This window comes from Calonectris borealis, chromosome 5 (genome assembly GCF_964195595.1).
Source record: "Calonectris borealis chromosome 5, bCalBor7.hap1.2, whole genome shotgun sequence".
Lineage (NCBI taxonomy): Eukaryota > Metazoa > Chordata > Aves > Procellariiformes > Procellariidae > Calonectris > Calonectris borealis.
The window spans coordinates 28,806,673-28,830,130 of NC_134316.1; the positions used below are offsets into that span (position 1 = coordinate 28,806,673).

The window sequence follows — 23,458 nt, forward strand, 5'->3', positions numbered from 1 at the left end:
TTTGTCTCATTACAAGCAATATAGTAAACCTTACAAAATATAACACAGTCAGTACTAGCAGAGCTGTAGAGGGCAATAATTTTAATAAATCGGTCCACTTTGGATAAAAGAATGCTTATGCATGTTACAATCTATTCAAAAGCAACAACTGAGCAGGCTAAATTTACATCCACAAGAGAAGCATGACATGTTCACTGAAAACAAAGTGAGTTGCTGGTAATTATGGTTATCATTTTTATCACACCAACTGGTCACCAATGAAAAAAAAAAAAAAAAATCTTTTTTTTTCTTCCTCCCCCCCCCCCCCCATTTTACCAATATGAGAAGTTCTGAGCCATTATACTTGAAGAACATACTTCATATCTCAGGCACTGGACCCAACTTAGAGGTAAAATGTCTGTCAACATGATTTAACATCTTCAGGTTTCTGAAGGCCATCCACATGAAGTTTACATACAGCACTACAAATACACATCAGATACTGCTGTAAATTTATAAGGAATACAAAACACTATTAAATACAACTTTCACCCCATGGCACATCAAGCATGGCAATACCACTTGTTTCCTATCTGGTTAGCAACGGTCAGTTGTGGTTATGCTTTATTGAATATTTTCCTTTCTGTAGCTGAGAAATATAGAGCTTGGACTTGCTTCCATCTGGTCTTTTAAACCAAACTTCATCATGGTTAATTGTTGTAATGATGGCACTACAGAAAATGAGGAAAGAAGGGTCAGGGTAAGAAAAACAAGAGTTTAGAAACCTTGTAAGCTAATAAATAACCTCAAAACTGCAGCTGTATTTCCATACAGTAAATGAAAATATGCATTTGTTGTAAATGCTTGGCCGAAAAGACACTAGCTCCATTGTAAGAATAGTTTTAACAGAATTCTTTGGTAACTGCATGTGGTTTTAGTGAAGGTAGTTAATTTTTCAGCCATCTATCTATTTTCCTCTCCTACGAAAAAACCCTCAACATGTACAAATATTTTAATTGTTTAAAAGAACAACAATCACTCATAGAAAACACAACAATAGACTACCCATGGTAAAAAACAGATCTGTTAGAAAACATACCCAGAAATTACTTTGAATACGAAGTATTTGGAAAAAAGTTAAACAGATTGAAGCCCAAGATTTAAAGCAGAAAAAGTATTCAACTATTTTTACCAAGACCATAAGAAATAAAGTCAAAGCCTGATTTACTGAATCATTCTTACATGAACCCTTGTGGTAAACCTTAACACAACTAGTGAATGCAACCCCATACCCCCTAGGAAAAGAAATTTTTTTTTCAAGTAGAATTGATGACAAAAAAAGGCTCAAAACCAGAGATTAAAACAGTTAATGGAAAAAAGATCTATCACATACTCAGTGTGACAAAACTCCCTCCACGAAACTCTTCAGTCTTAAAAGTTGCTGAAATCTTGAAAGGCTGGGAAAGTTCTACTGTATGCTTGCCCTGTTAAGCATCAGCTTTTGTCAGACACTGGATACTAAGATCTTTTTTTGGCCCAGTATAACTGCTATGTTCTGCTAAACTAATTCAGAATTTTTTAAATTTCAGAAAGAATATATAGTTTACTAAAATACCTTTCTGTTACAGCCCTGAACAAACACCAAAATCACCAAAATCTGTTCCCCTTCACCATACACAGAGAAGAAAAGAAACAGCCAGTTTTACAGTAAATTGCTGGTATATGAAGTTAAAGTTAATTTTCCTGGGTAGCTGTGCATATTTAATCAACACTGCGCTTCGACTGATTTGCCCCATTCAGTAAAATGTAAGATATAAATTTAATTTTAAACATTGTTTTAAATATACCCGAATTTTTAGAATTTACAAGTTTTATTCATACAGAGAAAATACATTTAGGTATCTTAAACATTCAACCAAATTAGCACTGTAATATTTAGACCATTCCCAGGTAGAACCTTTGTTAAGAGAAGGAAATACCGTAAAAAAAGTTCCAACTTTTTTCTTTCAGAGCATTAATCAACTGAAAATAAAGCTTATCTTTAATGGTGTAAAGTGTTTTTCCATAATTAAGTATTTTTGGGTGGGCCAACAGATCAAATTCTCAAAGCAACAAAAAAATTTAGTCAACGGCTATTCAGAAACTAGTAAGAGGTTAAATTGTTAGTGAGATCCTAACTTGACGAACATCTCAGTACCTTCAGTGAAGTCCAACCTTTACTAGCCTCTCTCAGAAGTCCAGTGCTCAACCTTCTTTGACAATGCCTGTCTTCTAAGGTGAACTAATAAATGTTACTGAGGTGGCAGTATTTCCAAATAAGCCTTATTCTTCAAGACCATCATCTTATTTATTGGTTAACATGAATGTACAGAGCTGCATAAACTGAGTAACCTTTACCTTGTAGGACATTCATCTTTTTTATCAATGCATATCGTCTGTCCACGTCCATACCACTCTCCATCATAGTAAAGTCTTCCTTCTTCAGATCTAGCACTATGTAGATGCTTTTCTAATTTGACAGGTGCTGAAATGATCAATAAAAGTCATTTAATATTGACTTGGCAGAAGTCAGTTAAATGTTTAAATACACATTCATCAAGTTATTTACATAGAATTCACTTTTTTTCCATTCTCAAAAGTAGCCTCTCTCTTAATAATTGCAAGAATGCAAGAAAATTGGAAGCAAGATACCTTTTTATTTCCAGTCAGGTAAATTAAAAGTTTTATTTCCATTTTCAGATAGAAGCTATCTATCCCACAACCTTCATATCTGTGATATGAATTTTCACAAATCGAGTAATGCAATATAGAGAAGACTTCAAATGGCAGAATCTGAAACCTCTTCATCAGCACATTACCACAACGTGCAAGTAGTAATATGTCGCTAAAGGAATACATCACCTGCTTGTCTCCTCTCCCTTCTTCTCCTTACTACCACCTCCAAGTATTTGATTTTACCTAGCATTAATGTGCTTCTCACCTCAGTGCCAAATATCAGTTACCACTCCTTTCCCATAGCTCTACTTTTTCAGGGTTATAGCTTGCAGTGAATGTGAGCATCCTTTAGAATGCACCCCTGAAGTCCAGATGCCCTCAGTTTCCTGCATCATCTTGTGTAAGCGCTGGCATAGCTTGCTAATATTAATTGGTGTAACCCACTTTTAGAAGTCTAAATTTTTGTTGATAATTTTCTAGAATTCAGGTGTCAATACAATCATCAGCAATCAAGCTACAAGTATAAGCACCTGAGAGAAGGGAAAGACAAAAGCCACATCTTCCAGCTACCTCATCCCATCCTCCATGGCTAAAATAAATGGCATCCACCAGGGCTAAAATAAATATGATCTGCAGTTTGCATCATTGCACACAGCAAGTTTTGTCTTGTGAAACCAGACAATGTTTACTTACGTTCTGGCTTTACTCTGTGTGGCCCCAGTGTAGCCATTGCCTTGAAACACAAAAGAAAATGAAGTTAGTCAGCAAGCATAGTCTTTTTTTCCTTACTGCCAGCTTTAATTGTGAAGTTAAATGCAGTGTAGCTCAGGATACTTGCTTTTACATGCAAAAACCACAATCAGAACAAATCTAAAATAAAAGTGTGTTCAATGGTGACTCGGTAACCAAATAAAAGTGCATTTTGAGTGTGGAAAAAAAAAACACCTTCTTTAGTAAGTTTTTGATTTCAACTAACTCAGGAGGTTTTCTAAATTAAACCCTCAAAATTCCTGTTACGTAATTCTGTCAAGAAAATACAAAAGGACATTAACTCATGCTGAAAAACAAAATGCTATATGAACAACCTACTCTCTTAATTTATACGTTATACTCATAAACTCACAAATTTTCTCTCATGCAAACTCTAGATCACACGTGGTATTAATGTAGGTTTAAAAAAAACCTCTAAGAGTTTTTTGGTGTTGTTTGTTTGCTTTTTGTTTTTTTTTTAAATTACTTCCAGAAAAGGCAAAGTCCCCAGTAGACTCTGGGTCTGTTGCTATTGTTTAAAATTGTATTACCCTACAGGAAAGAAACTGAGGGAAAGTTATTTTGTGTCTGTTCCTCTGATGTGATAGGAACAGAAAAGTCAGACAAGTTTTCACATAGACATCACATTCTACTTCTTGTTTAGGAAATATGTACAAGTATAAAGCAGGATGGAAACTAACTCAAAGACATTTCCCACCAAGTTTTTGAATTCACATAAGTAGTTTGTTATTCCATAAGCTGGGAAGCACTAGGGTACTAGGGTACTGACTGCAGGTGCAAGACAAGGATAGTGTTTCATTACAGCAAGTTACTTTAACGATATGACAAAGATCTGAAAAAGGAACTCTGTGCTTAAAAGCTGGATTTAGTTTTTCAAATACATCAATTGGTCAAACAAACTTCTCTTCCTGTAAACCCTGATTCTCTTCTAATCTGGGAAAAACACAGTTTCACTTTATTAAAAAAAAAGATATAAGGAGAGGTCAAAGCACAAAAATCTTCATAAAATAAACTATTTACTACATGAAAACATACTATATGATGTATATTTTAAAAATCTTAATTTAAAGCAAAATCCTATCAAACTACCCTATCATACTTTCCACCCAATTATGCTAGACTGTGAGAAAGCAGATCCTCTTGACACAGGCTTTAGGCTCACTTTATCATGGAAAATTACAGAATAGCCATTTAAGAGATAACCTCTTCCACCACTTTATTGGATTCCGCTGCACGATTTGGGTAGAATCAGAAAAAGTAGCAATAACATAGCTTGAACTGGCATGATTACCTGACTACCGAAGAAATCAAAATATATTTAAAGTTTTGATCATATAAGATCATGTTTTTAAGAGGCAATAGGACTAGACAAGAACCCAAACAAAACCCACAGCCACTGGCATTCATCCTTTCATCCTACCTTCCTTATTGTTGTCCAGTCTTCAAGTATATCAAGGTCTTGTAACATATAAACTATATAGGGGCGTGGAAAAGTTAGGGAAAACTCTTTTGAACAGCAATAATAAAAATACTCTAATGTTTGTAGAAAGATATTAATAGCTCTATTCTGCCAATCTTTTACATAAAGAATACCTACGTGAAGTGAAAGCTCAGCAAAAATAAATGCATCTTTGAATTATGCAACCTAGAAATACACTTTAAAAATTATTAAGGGATAAGTAATAGTATGTAGATATTCAGACTACTGGAGTTCAACACGAAGATAAGATAAACAATTGTGATACAACCATTCCATCCCTAACAGTTCCAAAAATCATTCTATTTGCATACTACAAATTACAATTAAAATCCACTGCAATTTCAATATACCACTGCAAATCAGCATCTACACTAGTATCAACTTTAATAACATCATTATTTTTACAGTATTCTGCATCATATTTCTTTGAGAGAAAAGTGTAGACAGCACCACATCTCTGAATATCAAATATCCGAAAAACAGGAAGTAGAAAGGTAAAGCCCCTTCCTTGAACTATAAACTGTAAAGTAAAAACTGTGTATTAGAACAATACGTGAACTTCGAAACAAAACTCCACATAGCACAGCTATTGCATTACAAAAATCTTCAGTTTTTACTTTGTTCTTCCCCACTTCATCTCCGAAAAACAAATTTAGGAAAAGGTGCTATGAATGTTTAAAAACTAAATCTCCTAAAATGGAATATGATGCTTTAATTTATATTCCATTTGAAATTTTAAGAATCTTTAGCCATTTTCAAATTTGTTTTCCTCTAAACAGCAAAGAATTACAAATCAAAATCCATGTAAAATTTCTAGGTATTTGCTTTACACAGATCTGTACAAACTGACAAGTTCACAACTATTTTAAAATCATAAGCAAAAAGAGCAAATTAATTTGCTTCACAACTGAAAGCATTTTCAGCCTTATGAATTGCCTGAAATTGCTGGGGTTTTAGACCTAATACTATGTTAGTATTTTCCATTTGGAATGTATTCTAAAATGGCAAGGTAGCTCATAATTCACAGAATCTGATGCTGTTTATGAGGACATCCTGAAGACAAGGATGACTGAGAGCTAAAGAAAACACACTCACATAGCCTGGCACTGAAATTGCTAAAAGGAGTTAAGAAACTAATGAAGCCACTTGTACCTGCATTAATTAATACCACTTGGCTTTTAAACACTAGTTAAAAAACACCTCTACTAAACTGAATTTATGACACATCCTAATGGAAGAACAGTCGTTATTAGGACAAATCATCCACCTGGGATGTGTTCCAGTAAATCAACCATCCTGAAGGAGGATGTCCCAATGATGGAAAAAATGACAGTTTTTTCAGAAACAACTTCTTTCCCACCTTCTCCTAATGTTACAAAACCTTGTGAAAGTAGCAGGATTTTTTGCAGCAACTTAGCAATAAAAAATGGCCTTCATACCACATAATGTCAACACTTAGAAGTCAGTCTCTTTTAGGTAGTCTCCATGATTCTGGCAATTTCTAAGCCATCACATCTCTAACCTATAAAAATGCTAGGCGAGGGGTAGGAGTAGAGAGAACACTCTGTTTGCAAAGGCATCTCCTTTCTCTAGGGAAAGATGATACCATCTTTTAGGTGTTACACCTTAAAAAGTTTCAGCTGCACTGCATGCTTGTCAACAGCCATGAAGAAGTCACCAATGCAAAATTCTTAAATACTATACTCACTCTACAGGAATCCCAAACCCACAAACACCACCCTCCCAACTCTTGGAATTTTAAACTTTTAATCGAAGAGGGTTCTAAAGTCTATGGAATTGTTAAGAAGTAATAAATGGAGGTAAAGATGTCCCAGTATGAGAAGCAAAGCTATACAGGAGAAGTTACACAAGTCAAGTTATATTTTGCAAACATAATGCCTAACTTTTTTCTGCTTTTGTTTTGTAGCTCTATTTTTTGAAGAGTTAGAAAAATCAACTTTTAGAAATATTCTCTATATGAAACTGGTAGTTAGATAAGAGAATCTTAATTTCAGTTTTCATAATGGGATGTGTCAACATGGTTTCTCTAATCTGAATTAGAATAACATCTGCCATGCAAAAATCAATTCTGAGAATGCGTTATCACTTCAACTTGTTATTAATGACATATGTAATAAGACTAGCTCTAAAACAGTAAACACTACTAGAAAAAATAATGATTTCAGTAAAAGGATATCTGATACAACAACAGGTTTCTTCTTATCTGGACTAAATGGATCCTTCCTTTTCTTCCTAGACTGTAGCTCATCATTCCATAATTCTGAAAGGACATGATAAGAACATGCTATGAATCAGAAACATTTACATGCTTAGCTCTTTTTACAGCAGAAAACATTGTCCAAAAATGAAAAAACCCACATTTTCTGGTGAGATGTTGTTTCTGAACAGAATGAAGGTGTTACATGGTTATGTGGTCATAGATTAATACTCTCAAAATACACAAGGGATGCTGACAATTACTAGACCGAAGTTTTAAGCTTAAATTCAACCCCCCCGCCTAAAGTTTAGAGCTGAATAGCATTCTACTGGATAACCTGAAACTCAACAGACATACTATGTGTACAGTCAACTAATGAGTAGCTACCAGAAGATTGAAAAAAAACCAAACAACAAAAAAGCAACACCAAACAAACAAACAAACAAAACCCCAACAACTTTGAATTTCCATCCACCTGAGGTAATGTCAATGCTATGCCTGTCTTCTTCAAGTCTTCTAATCTTCTCTTCTAGTTCACTTTGTACAGTGTCATACAACAGAAGCTTTTCACTCTAAAAAAGGCAAGAAATTACACATTTTTACATGACTAAGTTCTATTATCTAAATACATATGACAACAATTTAAAGCCTCAGCGGAGGGAAGGTAAGGGTAGCTTTAGGTGAAAATTTTTCAGAAGGCACAAAGCATATGACATTTCCCTCTATCCACTCTCCTAGCGTGAGATGCTAGCTCCTTAAAGACAGCACTCTTACTTGGCATAAGTGTAAATATAGTTATCAAATATCAGTACCAAGAATAACTAAGTATATAAAAGCATGCAGCTAGATCTCCAGAATAACTGTTTGTATTTTGACACAAATACAGTATTTTTCTTTTGGATAGCAAAGATTTATTCACAATGAATAACTGTGAAGTAGTGACCTCTATGCCATATTTCATTACAAATCAGAAAAGCTAATGTTTTCATGGAAACCTTTTTATTAAGCTGCCTCCAATATCAATAAACCTGCAGTCATTTATAGAGAATTATCATCTATTACAATAGTATTTATAATTGTCTATTTTCATAGATCTGAAAAATACCTTCCCACAGAAGAATTTATTGAGCACATAAAATAATCTAGATAGTTGTGAAAGCAAAATTGTCTACCTTAAAGCTGAGAAACACTTCTAAAGCACTGCTTTAGAAAAGTTAGCTAATTCGTCCTTTTAAAACGCGATTTCTGATCCAAATAGATTAACATAATGCCTTCAATGTCTCATTAGCACTTTTTATATACAAAGACAAACAAAACCACACTCTGATGTGAACTTTCTACAGCGTTTTGTGCAGTCTACATCTCTTCCATCTCTAAGTGTTTCGAGAAAATCAACTTTGTAGTAAACTGCTCTCAATTATAGTCCACCACATAGGACTGATACCAAAATTACACAGTATCTATTTAGATCAGTTACCCTTTTAAAGGCAGCATCGAAAAACACTAAACTCTCTAAATCAGTAACTTGGAATTAAGCTGAGTTCCAAGCCTCAAGGAAATAAATTTACTGTTCTTTCATAAGCTTGCACATTTCCTAAAACACAAGTAGGAAATAGAGTTGATTGTTACATTTTAAAGTTCATTTTCACTGAGCAACATCTTTAACAACTCTGGAAAACAGAGAGCTTGGACTTACTGAAAAATCAGCTTAAGCAGCACAAGTCACTGCATCTAGCTATTTGCTACCATGTCTCTGCCAGAAGCTGCAGTTCCTAGAGCCAAGTCAGCAGATGTCTGCACCTCAACTGCTCCTGCCCGTAGCACAGCATACTAACAGAAACTTAACCTTTACCAATGTTCAAGCTAGTATGCTGGAGTGAAGCAAAACAGTCGACGAATAGACAAAACCAAAGAACCCTGTTCTACTAAATGGCTGTCATGTTTACCATTCCCTTCAAGTTACAAAGTATTTAAATTCCAAAGACCTTTCATATATTTTTCAACCCCTAATTATAAAAAAAATTTCCCAATGGAATTGAAAAGGCGGAAGCCTCTTACATATACCTGAAATGCCAAATGAGTGTTATCTGTTCTGAGACCATTTTAAAATTCCATTTTAAAATGAAATAGTGTTTGTGTTTAGACATCTGTTTTGCTTCAAGCACTTGGTGACTAGCTGTCCAACTCATCTTAAAAAGACATCATTATTATTATTATTGTTGTTGTTGTTAATAAAATGTAAGGTGCTTTTTGCTAAAATTATGTCAGATATTTTAGTTACTGTTCTTGGTAATCTTTTCATAACAAAGGTAAAAAAAATTATGTGAGAATCTATTAATAAGAACCTGTTAATGAAAAATAAGAAAACTTAGCTACACTTACATGCAAAGCCAAACTAATATAAAAGCTGATTTTCATATGCTTTGAATAACTTCTTACGTGGGCTTAAATATCACAAGGCAATTGCATTCAAATAGCAAATAACAGCAATAATAAAAACATGCACTGAACTTGGAAAGCATGACACACAGTAAAGTTAGATGAGATTAGCTATCGATGTAAAATAGCTGGCACAACCTCACAGTGCTGTCGAGATGCTTGAATTTCACATTCATACTTGTTCTTCACAGATTCCAGACAAAGCTCTCTATAGATACCTGTAATCAGGCAAATTACAGCAGTATTACTTTCTTTAGCTAATATCTGATTTCAGAATTCTCTTTTAAGACTGCCTGCAAGTCCCAAAACATGTACATACTGGAAAATACAGATATATTATATTAGGCACTTACAGTGGCTAGCTGCTTTACAGAGTAAAAATAAGAACAAGTAATCCCTTAATTCTGAAGATCTGAGGAAAAATAAATGCTATTTGAACTTTTTCCTCTATCAGTCAACATATTACACCAGCGGTCATGCTAACTTTACAAAATAGGTCTATTTCATATTTCTGATCAAAATATCCTGGATATCCTCAGTTTGCAAATCCATGAAGTACTAAATGGCCTCTTCTATTTTCTAATTAGTGTTTTAAATAAAGTTTTGAGGGTTTTAAATAGCTAGAAAACTGAATGAAAGAACAAACTTTTACAAATTAATATTTGGAATAAGGCTTATTTTATAATGCATGACCTTAATAAATCACATCAATTAACATGACTGTTCCATTCTTAGAAATAGCCACCTTACGATACACAGGATACTGCTTCGGAGTATTAGGAGCATTTCCTAGACATTTCTGAAAATGTGTCTACTAAACAGACAGTTGAAAAAATCTGAAAGGTATCTGAAATATAATATCTGGCAAGTATAGATAGAACTTGATTTAGTACATTCAATGCATTCAACACAAAATACTTAAATTGTTCCAGATTACCATCTTCAGGAGTTAAGTTTGCACACACGCTGGTGCTGCCTAGCAACTGAAGAACTCCCAAAAACAACTTCCCTCAGAATTCAGTTGACTATAAATTAATACAGTACAAGAGGAACAATTGTTACTGGCAATTCCTCTGAAAAACAAACCACAAAGTATTAATGTCAATCATCTTTCCGCTGTGATGTCACTTTTGATCTAGAATTCAAAACGTTCTTTTCTTACATCAGTATGTTATGCTGGCTTTTTTTTTTTTTTTTTTTTAAATAGTTATGGCTGACTGGTATACCTAGGTCTACCAATTTATAATCACTGCTTATTTGCCTGAAATCAAGCAGTATATGTATGAATATTTCTAGAAGAAACAATTGTATTCCCGACTTGCTGAAATAGTCAAGATCCACATTTTGTGTGAATAGTGTGCAGTGCTTTAGAGAGCAGAGGAAGACAAGTTTCTTTTCTACCACAGATTCAATTATATCCATAGTTTAGCTAAACATAATTTAGCTTTTTCTTTTTCACCCCTTCTTCCCCTCTCTCAGGTAGAAGTAGGTCCTTAGGGGTTACCTGCTGGAGCTCAAGTCCTGCTCCTACCCACTTCTGCCAAGGCTCTCAAACAGTAAGACCAAATAAGCCTGTTCTGCAGTTTCTTGCTTGCTCCGGAATAATTTTATAAATCTCATTCAGTTGAGGAAAAAAGGAAAAAAAAAATACAACAACAATCCTGATTTCTAGTCTCAACTTCAAGGAAACTCTGTAGTTTTTACCCTGGGCTCTTTTCACGTTGGAACATGGATCTTCAGTGCTGCTGAAGACAAATCAGGAGAATCAGTAATATTCTGCCTATCCATACCCACCTACATGAAAGTCCTGACATTTAAAACTGAAAGTCAAAAGCCTCGATTAAGGTTGCTTTTGTATCAAACCTTCTGCAACATCACCTGTGAACCTTCTGCAAAGCCCAAGTGGGCTACTTAAGAGTCATCAAGTAAATTTGGGTTAAGATCTTAAAACTCAGAAATTCTGGGTCACCAGCTGAGGAAAAGCATTATGGGGAAGACCAGGAGGGAGATAAATGCAATAGACCAAAAGATTTCAAATTCTCTTCATAGCGTGAAGTCAAAAGTACCAATGAAGACGTACTGAGTAGCACTGAAGTAGCACTAGTATTATGAAAAGTATAAGCAGGCTTGCCATTTTCCAGTTTGTCTGCACTGTGCTTCTGCTGAATTTCTTAGAAAAGACATTGGCATAGCTTCTCTGGCTAGAGAGATCACGGCTGTCTGCCTTTTGGCTGTCTGACAGCCTGTGTTAGGTAACCCTTAGACAGCTGAATTACTCCTAAAGGAGTCGAGCTATAACATGAAAAGAATTTACAATAGGGAAGTACAGAACTTTGTCTTCCTATAATACCACTGTTCCATATGACTATAGGGTTGTATGCCGGAAGAAGATAAAAGTTCTTGTCTGCTTCTTCTATGAGCATAAAAGCCTACCTAAACATTAGTTTTAATAATTAAAATGCAGCTTAGATAAAAGCTGCTAAGGACAAGAGTTTTCCTCCTTCCCCAGACAGAACAGGAGGATGGGAGCAGAGGAGTAGAAGAGAAACAGATTAGAAGAGCAGGAAAAACATAGTCATCTCAGATGATCTGGCAAGCACTTCATGACATAGCACCTACTTATCTCTTCATTTCAACAGTGACCAGTGTGCAGACTTGATCCCAAATCTTCTGACTAATAAGAATTATTACTGGTTTTAATTCAGGAATTTTGTGCTTACTACACAAAGACAGACAGCCATTAAATGAAACACAAAAAAGCCGTATTTTTAGTGTGATGTTATCAGGCAACTTGTGCAGAGGAAAGCAACCTATTCATTTTGACTTGAAAAATATTTTGTATTTAAAACTATGCCACAGTATTTCTAACTTTAAAACACACTCCTTTAACGATTCTAAAGAAAAAAGGAGATTGACCTTAAAATGCATAGCAAGTTTACACTGTTGAAACAGCAATACTCATTTTGCACGCCTACCTGCCACCTTGGTTCGGATTTGCATATTTTCTTGTAAAGCTGCCAATGGTTCTAAATATTCAGGTGCTTTTCCGGCTATGACCTCTTGTAGTTTTGCATCCACTTGGCTTAATCTTTCTTTGTAAAGTCTTAAAATAATAGAAATAAAAAACCATGTATTTTATTTGAAAACAAACACAAGAAGAAATATTTTTAGAACAACTATTCTGCATCTCTCTTAATGTTACAGAACATCCACTGAAGCAAAGTTAAGATTTGTTACCATTTGAATTTTCCAATACATATTTTCTTTTTCAACAATATTCCTCATGTCTATTAAGCGTTTCTGGAAAACACATGCAGACAATCAGAAGTGTAGAAAGTAAAGATAAAATGAAATACATCTCCATCTCTAAGGAAGAAGAAAAAAATCGCATGGCTGTTAATAGGATTAAGGTAGAGTAGGAGGTGAATCAACATGGAAGAGGACAGGAAAGGGTGCTACAATACATATGAACAATACGACTTACATCATGGGAGAGAAAGATAGACATTTTGTGGACAGAAATGCCCATTCGCTTTCGTGTTCACATATCTGCTCCCACCCTACCATAAACCAAGGAAAAAGAGAGGCAGGCTCTTATTGAAGCAACCCTCATTTCATCTCCTGTGAAAATCCACATATTGCATACTATCACAAATATCACGGGATAATTTGTAATGACATCTTTCACTCCTGCCAAAAGGAAGTGTATTTAAAATATTTTTATTTTACCTAAAATTCCTTTTATAAAAGCTGATATTTACTGGCAGACAATGAAGAAATCTGCTTGCATTTTGAAGAATTTAATGCAATAGCAGTTACAAATATTTCAACCACAATAAAGCTCCACTCTTTGTAACTGATAACTTAAATATAGTGTTCAATGGTAGAATCATCAATATAACCAGCTTTTCCTGCTCTCATTTTTTACCTTGCACCCCACAATCAAAAGCTGTTTACACAGATAAACGAACCTTTGTTATATCTGTTTACACAGATATAACAGATGTCTTTGGGACAGGGATGCTGCTTTTTTACTTGTTTAAAGTGCATAGGTTAAGTAATGAATTAGATAGGAGAAAGTTCATGTATACTGATACATCAAGGCCGCCTTGAGAAATACTTCCTGTCCCATCTGCCACCAGCCTGCTCATCATTTTACTTTGATGACAACTCCATAGTTGAAGCATGTGTACCTAACCTAGCAATAGTCAGTGATCACTCCCCTCCTTCTGACCTGCAAACTACCAGAGTATGATAATACGCAAGCTGTCCTGCAGTCAACTGACATAGCCTGCAGCAGATCAAAGCCCCATTTGCTGGGCTCAATCCTTGATAAGCATGCTATGCACATGATGGTTAACATAGAGCTACAGCAGAATTATTTAGCTAGAACATAAGCACAGGTGCACAGCGCACATGACTGGGTGGGTCACTAACATTTGATTACACAGCACCAAGTTCCAGCTACATCAGAGCAAGCAGTTATGGACTGGGTGCTGCCAGCATTTGGTACCATGCAGCAGCTGATGGACTAAAACTGTTTATCCAGTACTTTCAAACAGTGATTTGCCTAAAATGGGTAACTGCTATCAACCACTGTAAATCCTACTTATCTCATAGCATCCAAATTCAGTTTCCCTGAAAAGGAAGACGAGGCAGATGCAATCACTTCATCATCTCTGCTATTGATTGTGACTCAACATCCATTGTTTATGCATCTTTTTCTTCTTTCCAAACTTTATCAACTCCCTACTCATGGCTGCTCCTCCTTATAATCCTTCTTCCATCCTTCTAATGCTCCTTTCCCAGTATTCCCTCCATCACAGTTCTTCCAGCCCCTACAAACACCCCAATCTCTCTTGATCACTAATCAGTGACTACAAAATGCCTTCCTCCTCACATACCACAGCCTTCCCACCTCCCAAACACCATTCGCAATCCCTAAACCCCCCGAAATACTTGTTTCCTTCCTCCCAAGACCACCCTCCTTTATATTCACTCCTTAAAGGTTTGTTTCCACAAACTGTTTTCAGTCATCCAAGCTGTCCAACAGATGGAAGAGTAGAACTTAACTCAAAAGCTGGCAGTTTTCCAAATGCCAAACCAGTCAGTACTGACTGGCTCCATCTCCCAGGTTGCTCCATGCTCAGCCCAAAGAAGAACAGCAGGACGAACAGTCCTGTTCTTTAGATACTGCAGCAAGAAATTGCTTGTTGGGCAATTATTTCCAGACCCTATTAGATAGACCTCACAGTGTCCTGTTAGGCAAAGCAAGTTGTATGTCTCAGTTCTGTAGTAGAAAGAACTATCTCACAATATAAACACGCATCTGAAATGTAATGAAAACTGACTAGATTTTCAATTAAAATACATTCCCAAGAATAGACAAGGTCTTCTTAAAGTTTCACTTGTCAAGTACCTGATTAAGTTAGTTGCCAAATTACCATCAGATGCATCTAGCTTGTCTGGGCACATGCGGAAAAAAGCCAACTTAAAATATATACAAACGACTGGCTCTAATACAAATGAGATTCACTTTTGAATAACTGTGGCTATTAATTTCATCTCTTCTACTTACTAGGTCTTTACTACTGATGTAGATATTATGGCAATCTACAGACAGAGAGCTAAGAGTATTTTCATTTTTTTTTAGTATTGGTATCTGGTTTGCAGTAACCACAAGAAACTTGCATTGGTACCAACTATAAAAACTACTGTGATACCCTGCAAAAAAACCCTAATTTCTTACTTTGCAAAGATAGTGCTTGGGTTTGTCCTACATGTGTAAAAGGATGAGAAAGTTCTTGAGTAAATAAATAAATAAATAAATAAAATAACAATTTCCCCTAAAATCACAATTCCTTTGTTCTGCTAAGGATTTTGATGTAATAGACCCACACCAGCCCTTCACAGCAACACCACTTCAAAACCATTCTTACAGCAAACCAGAAAACAAATAAATAAATACATAAAAGTATTCTGGAGCAACTGCCTGCAAATAATTTCAGAACTCCCAATCCTTATTCTTCTCCAAAAGTAGCATCCACATACATGAAAGACAAGAAACACCAGCTGCACACAACATTCTCATGGAATGGATCCTCAAATGAGGCACTTCAAACATTAAAATACTTACTGATCTTTAAGGTCTGTAAATTGCTTTTCAAGATTGGACATTTCATCTAAACACTCCATTCTTCTTCTTTCACAATCCTCATCATCCATTTCTAAGAATAAAAAAGGTAATTTATTTTGAACAATGTAATGTATAACCAAATAAACTGGATATTTTGTTTCTAGTGAATTTGAAGCAAACCTGAATTTAGCCATGAATAGATTTTCCATTATATTACTATTATCTTATACCAGATAACTTGCCATATAAACTACAAAGTAAGAAACTTAGATCTAATCATAGAATCATATAATAATTCTAGAAGAAACCCCATAAACAGCAATTTTTCTTCCTCAAAACAGGAAACAACATCCCTGTAAGACTTCAAGAGGTTAAATTTCATGACTGATAATACAAAGTGTACCTAAGAATGCGTGAAACAGAAAAACTAAACATGGTATATCACACCAGACAAAAGGCACTATTAAGCATGAAGAGTTATTAGCCACCACTGAAAATTCAAGTGTATCCTGAGTTAGCATGAGCAAAAGCAATCCCTGGAAAGCAAGTACAGTTCAATGTTACATTTGTCATATAAAATTCAAGGTTTTGTTTTATTAATATCCATTAAAAAAAAAAAGGTAACACTTGGTTTTGAAAACAGGTTTCATCCTATTCAATTGGGAGAGTTCTTTGAAGCTGAAATGTTAATGTAGAAATATCTGTTGTTCATCTTAATGACCATTTAAAATGACTGCATTTCTAATGAAACACTTCTTAACCTGCAAAGTCTAGAATTTTGCAGAAACTTGATTTTATATGCTTTTATGCAGAAAGAGTAATTAACATTAAGCTCTTTCCATAGTTTTTGTTTTAATTTATATTCCTGAATTTTTTCTTAATTTACCTAGTGAACAGAACTGTAAAGTATAATAAATATCCACTTTTTGGCCAAAAATTTTGCTACTTGCCATAGACACATATAATGTTACTAAACATCAGTTGTTACCTCCACTGCCTTTTCTTAGACTAGAAAACAGAAAAACTAAGCTACAAAATTCTTGACTCTTTCCCATCCTTTCCAGAAGGAAAAAAAAGGCTTTGTTAAGCCATATTCAGAAGTCAGAGATGTCCTGAAACTGCTTTATAGCAGCAGTATCTCCAGGAATTAGCTCTCTACAGTTATGGTACAAGTGACCAATTATCAACCATTAGGAGAAGACATGCAGAAGAAGGGATGGCCATGCAGTCAGGAACTGGGGCTGAACTGGTGCAAACAGGCCAGGTGTTTGAGAGAAGGGGCTGTCCTATAGAGGCCATATCCATCTAAGCAGTTACTCTGTCAAGAAAAATCCTAACTCCTGACAGAAAGGCAAAGTAGGATCTGGAACCAAGCAGAGACAGCCTGGACTCACTCTTCTAGACCATAAACAACTCTGAGCCTTTTGCTTCTTCCTCACTCACATTTTTCCAACAGACACATTTAACTGCTTTGTGCTGTCTCCTACACCAACTACAGAAAGCAGCATGCAAGTCTTCATCCTTATTGTTTTGCAAAAAAGTATGGCAATTTGCAAAGGTGATGAGGTGAATGGAGTAGCTTCAGGGCCAGCGCAGCTACTTCTGGAGGATCTGATTAACTCAGATCTTCCACTCAGACCTCTCAATGTATGAAGTTTTCTGCACATAGCTTCTTCCTGAAATCATCACAAGCTTTTAAGACTAAAACCTACACTAGCCCTCTCTGCCTGGATATGAAAACTAGCAGGCAGTGGAGCAGTATTAATCTGTATTACAATGGTACCTACGCGTCCAAATCAAAGACCTACTGCAGTTTGTCACTTACAGTTAGTACAAGCCAAAAAGACAGCGTGTACAAAGTTTTAAAACATGATATAACCTGAAGTATTTGAAAGCACAGCAAGAAAATTTAAAGACAGAACTTCAAAAAAATACATTGAATGCTTAGCACACTGGGGAGGGTGGGGAAAGAGAGTATCAGGCTGTTAAGAGATACTATTTTATTTTAAAATATTGTTCTCAAAAGTAAGGCAGATCCTGAATCCCAGAATAAGGCTGAAAATCAGATTAAAAAGCAGTTTTATTTGGCTGTCCGACATAATACTCAAGCCAGAATTGACTGGGCAACTTTCAACTTGGCCAGATTTAAGGAATGTGGCAGTCATATTACTCAAAGAGTTGTCTAAAGCATTTATGTGCTATAAAGATAAAGCTTCTTTAAAATTTGAAGGCACCTCCCCATGAAGCCACACAGGAATAAGCACTGGGAGCCCAATAGTTCTCCCACTTTATTCTCAAACTCAAACACATGTTTCAGATGTGTTCAGTTACGCTTTTGGTTCTAAGTATGCTTTAGTAAGGAACTCGCTCAGAAGCTTTTCCTTAAATTAACATGGATTTTATTGTTTGTGTATGTTTAGGGACTACAAATCAAATAAAACAGACTAGAACTGTAAACCTGGCTGAGTATCAGTGCAACACTCACTGTTGGAAGGGACAAGGGACTGCACCTTACATCTTAAACTTGCGTTGCAAGGAGACTATAATGCATTGGTTATCTGAGGGCACAGCTGACTCTCTTGTAGATACTGAAATAACACATAGCTCTCTCCAATCTCCCCTCAGCTACATACACACTCAAAAGTCTTTGACTTTCACCTAGAAGTCTACATTCTACCTATCATTCATACTGAATGGCAATTCACACGCTAAATCACTCTTCAATTGTTTCTCCTTCATTCTGCCTCCAGTAAGATTCATAAAATGATGAATATTTTCAGAGTCCTGAAATATCTTTAATTCCCCAGTTATGGAACTTCTTCCCCGTGGCCTTAAACAACATACAGATTGGGGAATATGCAGTACCGAAAAAGAGGTTTTAGGATCAAATCTCATGGCTTTCCAGTTGAAAATTTACATCAGTGGAGGCAGAAGATTCCTCATTTCATATTAAAACACTTGCTAATATGCCCATCCTGTCTCAACACTTCAGACTTCCCATGAAGTTTCATACTGCAGAAAGTATTTAGGGTATTTTTAAACACTTTCAAAATCACAGTCATTCTTTTCCTACTATATTCAAGCAGTCCAACTCAGTAACTAGGGCAGCCTGGTTTAAAGACAAAAAACCCCATAATACTTAAAATGTAACAGCGCCTAAAATAGCTGTTTTTAATAAGCTGTGGCCTATATAAAGTGCTCTAAAAAATGGCCAAATTCTCATCTGGGATGGTGAGCATAACTTGTGGCTTTTTTATTCATCCCTAATATGCTATTCTATATCCTGGTCCATAAAAAACCCTATACTAAATACATAGCATCAAAAGGAACGGGATAGAAACAGTGCCAGCTCTCAAGGGCAAGTTATGCTTCTTCTAACCACACCTTCTGTATTCTCAGGCATCTACTGGAAAAAAAAAAAAAGGTGGCTGAATGCAAGTAAAGCAAATGACAAATTTAATAAAAAAAAATCCTTTCCTTCAAAATCTTTTTTTTCTTATTATTACTAATTTTAATTAAGACATTTCTTGCAGTGCTAATCATCTTATGCCTGTAGGAGCAATATGCTTCCATGGTGTACATTCATATTTGTCAAGACACTGAGAAAGCATGTAATTTCCTGTGCTCCCTTAAAAGCATTTCCCTGTGGAATGCAACAGAAATTATCTGGAGAGCTTCTTGTATTGTTTTAAAGAAATATTCACAGGCTACATTCACTTAAAACACAATTCCTCCTTCCTCCCCTTTAACCCCAGAAGAAAGCAAGACAAGGGCAAGACAACAGAATTATTTGCCTTCAATAAAAATCAACCAAAGTGTCTCTGAGGACATGTAAACTTCAAAGTTTTCTTTAAAAATATCAATTAGCATAACTACAAACGGGAGCAAAAGCAAGTTTTAAAAAAGAGCAAACTTCAAAGCTGGAACTAACAGAGACAATTCTCTCTTCACCAGAGCCAGGGAGTTGGAGAAGAGAAAGAGTTAAGTTTACATCTGTTATACCAAGCTCCCTTTCTCACACAGAAAATGACATTTTTTCAGACATACAGATTAGCTAGAATAGGAGATGAAGAAAGGGCATTCCCAGACGGCATCTAGCTTTAATGCAAACTGGAAGGCTAAGACGGCCTAAGTAAGTAGTGGTTATTGTTGCACTGCTGCTCGTGGATCTCATCAAGGGGTCCTTCACAACCCTGTGTCTCACCCACCTACTGCCCAATGAGCTTGTATATTCCTCCTTTACACTTTTTCTGTCTTCCCCCAAAAGATGTAACAAACTTCATATATCAGAACTTCTTGAAAAAGCCATCTCCATTAACTTCTTATCCAAAATACAGTATTCCCTTTTTAGTCCATGTACAATTCTGATAATAAAAAAATTGAAGCATGCTTTCGTAAGTCACATCTGAAAGGAACAGCACAGGTTGCTGTGCAAACAAGCACATAATCAGATACGCTTTTCCAACTTAAAACATGAATACCTCCAGCTGCTTGCCCTGGTACCCTCATTCAAGTTCACGTTTTTCCCAGCATAACCACCAGCACACATGGATGCTGCCTAGTTCAGATTTCATCAAAACAACACAAGACAGTTAAAGCACATTTTTCTGGCCTGGTTTTTCAATGGAATCACTTTGAGAGAACAGGCGTAAGGAAAGACTGATCAGCCTTCCTCGGTAGCAAGTCTGTAATTGTATCAATAAACTCTCCACCTACAATAGCCCAACTGTTTATAAAAGCTGTGCACACATTCAAGTTTCAGTACAGCATAGCTTTGAAGCTAGTTCCATGACTGGTCCAGCCTATCAGGCTCTGCATCAGTTTGCAGCAGTTTTGGTGAACAAAAACCAAGTTCTTTTCCTATCAAGTTAAACCCAAAGCTTCATTCCAGGTACTTGTCAAATGTGTTCCAACATCTATGGAGCACACAAGGGTTTGAAACAATGACTTGTCCTTCAGGCAGCTTCCAACCAAACATACTCAGTTCAGGCTACATAATCTGAAATAAACCTTAATTACTTTGGAGATGTAGGGGCCTCAGCACTATCTACTCAGAACTACTTATTCTCTGTTCTTGTTTTGCCAAATCAGTTGCTAATACAGACACAAATAAAATCACTATGTTTATAATAACTTTGCTGACTCTTTCAAGCCCATACCTGGACGTGGTCCCCAGTTCACTGATTGAAGAGCTCTCCTGTGTAGCATTGCATTAGACCAGAGAAGCAAGATCTTCACTCAGATGAGAGAACAGCCCAGAACAAAAGAACTCCCTGCTCCAGCAGACCTCTTGTCTAAACCCGTGCAAATCATTAGTCCCAAATTCACAAAAACATGTAGGTGTTCAGTTAACTGATTTAAGTTGGAGGTGTTTACATATTCTCACAAAACTGCAATTTATGACCTCTGCTGCTACTGAGCTGCAGTCTATCTAACCACTGGTTTACATAATCCCCGGTGCCTCCCATTTACATATCAGACTCTTCACTGAGACGTTTTCACTAGCTACCTTTTTAATGGGTTATTTTTCTGACAGCTTAGCATAGAAAGGCCCAACAAGCATTGAAGACAGTGCAAGAAAGGGGACAGGAAAGCACAGCGTACCAGGAAGAGTGGGTAAGGATGAGAGGCAGAACAGTGGCAGCCAGCAATTCGATCCAGGTGGACAGCCATGGACTAGCAGCCTAACTTGTAAAATGGGGTTCAATCAGCAATACTTGCCAGCTCAAAGGCATGGGGGGATGGGAGAGAAGAAGGGGAAAAAGGAAAAAAAAAAAGCAAACCGCAGGAAGCTCTGTATAAACCATGGGCAGATTACCTGGATTTGTGGATTAACCAAGGCCTCTACTGGGTGATCAACTCTGGTGCAGAATACTAACTCAGATCAAGGTCTAAGGGAGTGACTATACTCTCTCCCAGTATGGCAGCCACACTTTTCCAGCACTAGTAGAGTCTTCGCTCTACTTCTGCAGTCAGCTTGGCTGTCTCTGTACCACACCTGTGGGGCTCCAGCACCTTGCACAGCCCAGACAAGGGCAAGCTCCACAAGTCCACATGGAACTGCCATAGCAGGGCTTTCCCTGAACCGCATCAGTCAGTGTGAATGTAAAGGCCATAGGATTTAACATTCAAGATCTCCCAGATCTTTTAACAACAAAAATGAAGAATTAACTGTACATTGAGGACTTTAACACACACGGATAAATCAATCACAAGCCAACGTACATAAAAATATAATTTCAGAGCTGCCTAATTTGTCTAGTTCATGGTGTCCCACGCCTTCCACTGTGCCAAGCCTGGCGCTCATGCCACAAGTCAATGTGCTAGTACAGGCATGGGACAGGATCCCAGCAGACCACTGTAGATGACTTAAGCTGCCAGAAACACACATGGGGACCACAGCTAGCACTGAACACAGCTACTGTTTTTCAGCTAGCCCTTGGGAGCTTACTTACTCATGGAGCCCCAGTGATTTCAAAGCAGCAGTGTATGCATCTGATGATCAGTACGTTTCCCAGTAAATGACCATTTTATTAAATTATCCCTTGTAATTACAAGGGAAGTTTGAACAGTTTGAACTTTCTTCTAACACAGTGGAAATTAAGCATAGAAAAAATAATCCTTTTAAAGCTGGATTTCACCTACTAATATTATTCAAAATTTACAGTCCAGAGGAAGCTATGGAAAAAGGAAGGGACCTTCAACAGAGCAGAAGTTGAAATGCTTTGCAAAAGAGGCCAATGGTACTGACAGGGCTTCCGATGCCCCCTCAAAGACAGGCCTCCAGACGTCTAATTCAAATTCTCGATTTTGCATACGAAGAAATACATACGTATATATACCTACACACATGTATGCCTGTATTTTGTGTGCATGCATGCACACGTATGTATGTATGTATGCCAAGCCTTTAAGTGCAGACCTTAGTGAGCACCCCCCTGCGGGCATGCACTCAAGCCCAGCAGGGCACAACCCACAGCACCTACACGGAGCGGCCCGGCCCGCCAAGCCCGGGTGCCAGCCGGCTCCAGAGCCGGCGGCTCGGCGCGAAGCGGGGCTTCCGTGCCCATGCGCCCCGCCACGTCCCGCCCCCCCGGCCGGCGGCCCGGAGAGGAACCGCGGGGCCGGAGCACGGGCTGGGCCGGGCCGGAGCGGCGGGGGGGCGGGGTCACGGCGGGGGTGGGCACCGGCAGCCACCGGAGTCGGGGCGGGGGGCCGCTCTCTCTCCCGGGGCAGCGCGCCGGGCGCTGAGGGAACCGCCGCGGCGCCCCCCTCAGAAGCGCTGCCCTGCGGGCGGCCGCGGTACCTGAGCTGTCCCCCTCCTCGGACACGGACGAGCTCTCGGTCTCCTCCTCCTCCGAGCTGCTGCCCTCGTTCTCCCCGTAGTCCACCTCCATCTCATCGTGGTTATTCTCCTTCTTCTCCCGGGAATGGACCGGCATCGTCCCCGCCGCCGCCGCCGAGCCCTGGGACAGCCCTTCCCGCCGCCGCTCCGCCGCTGCCGCCGGCCCCTCCGCCCCGCCCCTCCCCGCCTGTGCAGCCTACCCCGCCCGGCACCCTCCGCGCCCTCCCATTGGCCGAGCCCCTCCAGCAGGCTACGTTAGCCCACGCGCGGGGCACTCTGGGAATTGTCGTCCGCCGGGAGCGGCGCGGGGGAAGAGGGAGGCGCCGCTCCGCGGCTGTGGGGGACCGTGAGGGGCCGGGCGGGGGGCGAGGGCTT

The 23,458-nt window shown here is 37.8% G+C and overlaps 1 protein-coding gene across 2 annotated transcripts; it reads right to left on the reverse strand.

Moving 5' to 3' along the window:
- Nucleotides 1-303: 303 nt before the first annotated feature.
- BRMS1L (BRMS1 like transcriptional repressor) lies at nucleotides 304-23,257 on the reverse strand. Of its 2 annotated transcripts, XR_012673886.1 has the most exons (11): nucleotides 23,045-23,257; nucleotides 15,739-15,829; nucleotides 12,578-12,705; nucleotides 9,741-9,820; nucleotides 7,639-7,735; nucleotides 7,143-7,226; nucleotides 4,886-4,950; nucleotides 3,388-3,427; nucleotides 2,377-2,503; nucleotides 1,373-1,463; nucleotides 620-710 (listed from the first exon to the last, which is right to left on the reverse strand). XR_012673886.1 is itself a non-coding variant. In XM_075151626.1 (10 exons), exons 1-10 carry the CDS (start codon nucleotides 23,178-23,180, stop codon nucleotides 587-589), a joined length of 972 nt encoding a protein of 323 aa, XP_075007727.1. In that variant the 5' UTR covers nucleotides 23,181-23,257; the 3' UTR covers nucleotides 304-586. The 2 variants fall into 2 exon arrangements, 1 of the variants encoding a protein (XP_075007727.1); XM_075151626.1 differs by lacking the exon at nucleotides 1,373-1,463 and having other exon boundaries at nucleotides 304-710.
- Nucleotides 23,258-23,458: the final 201 nt, after the last annotated feature.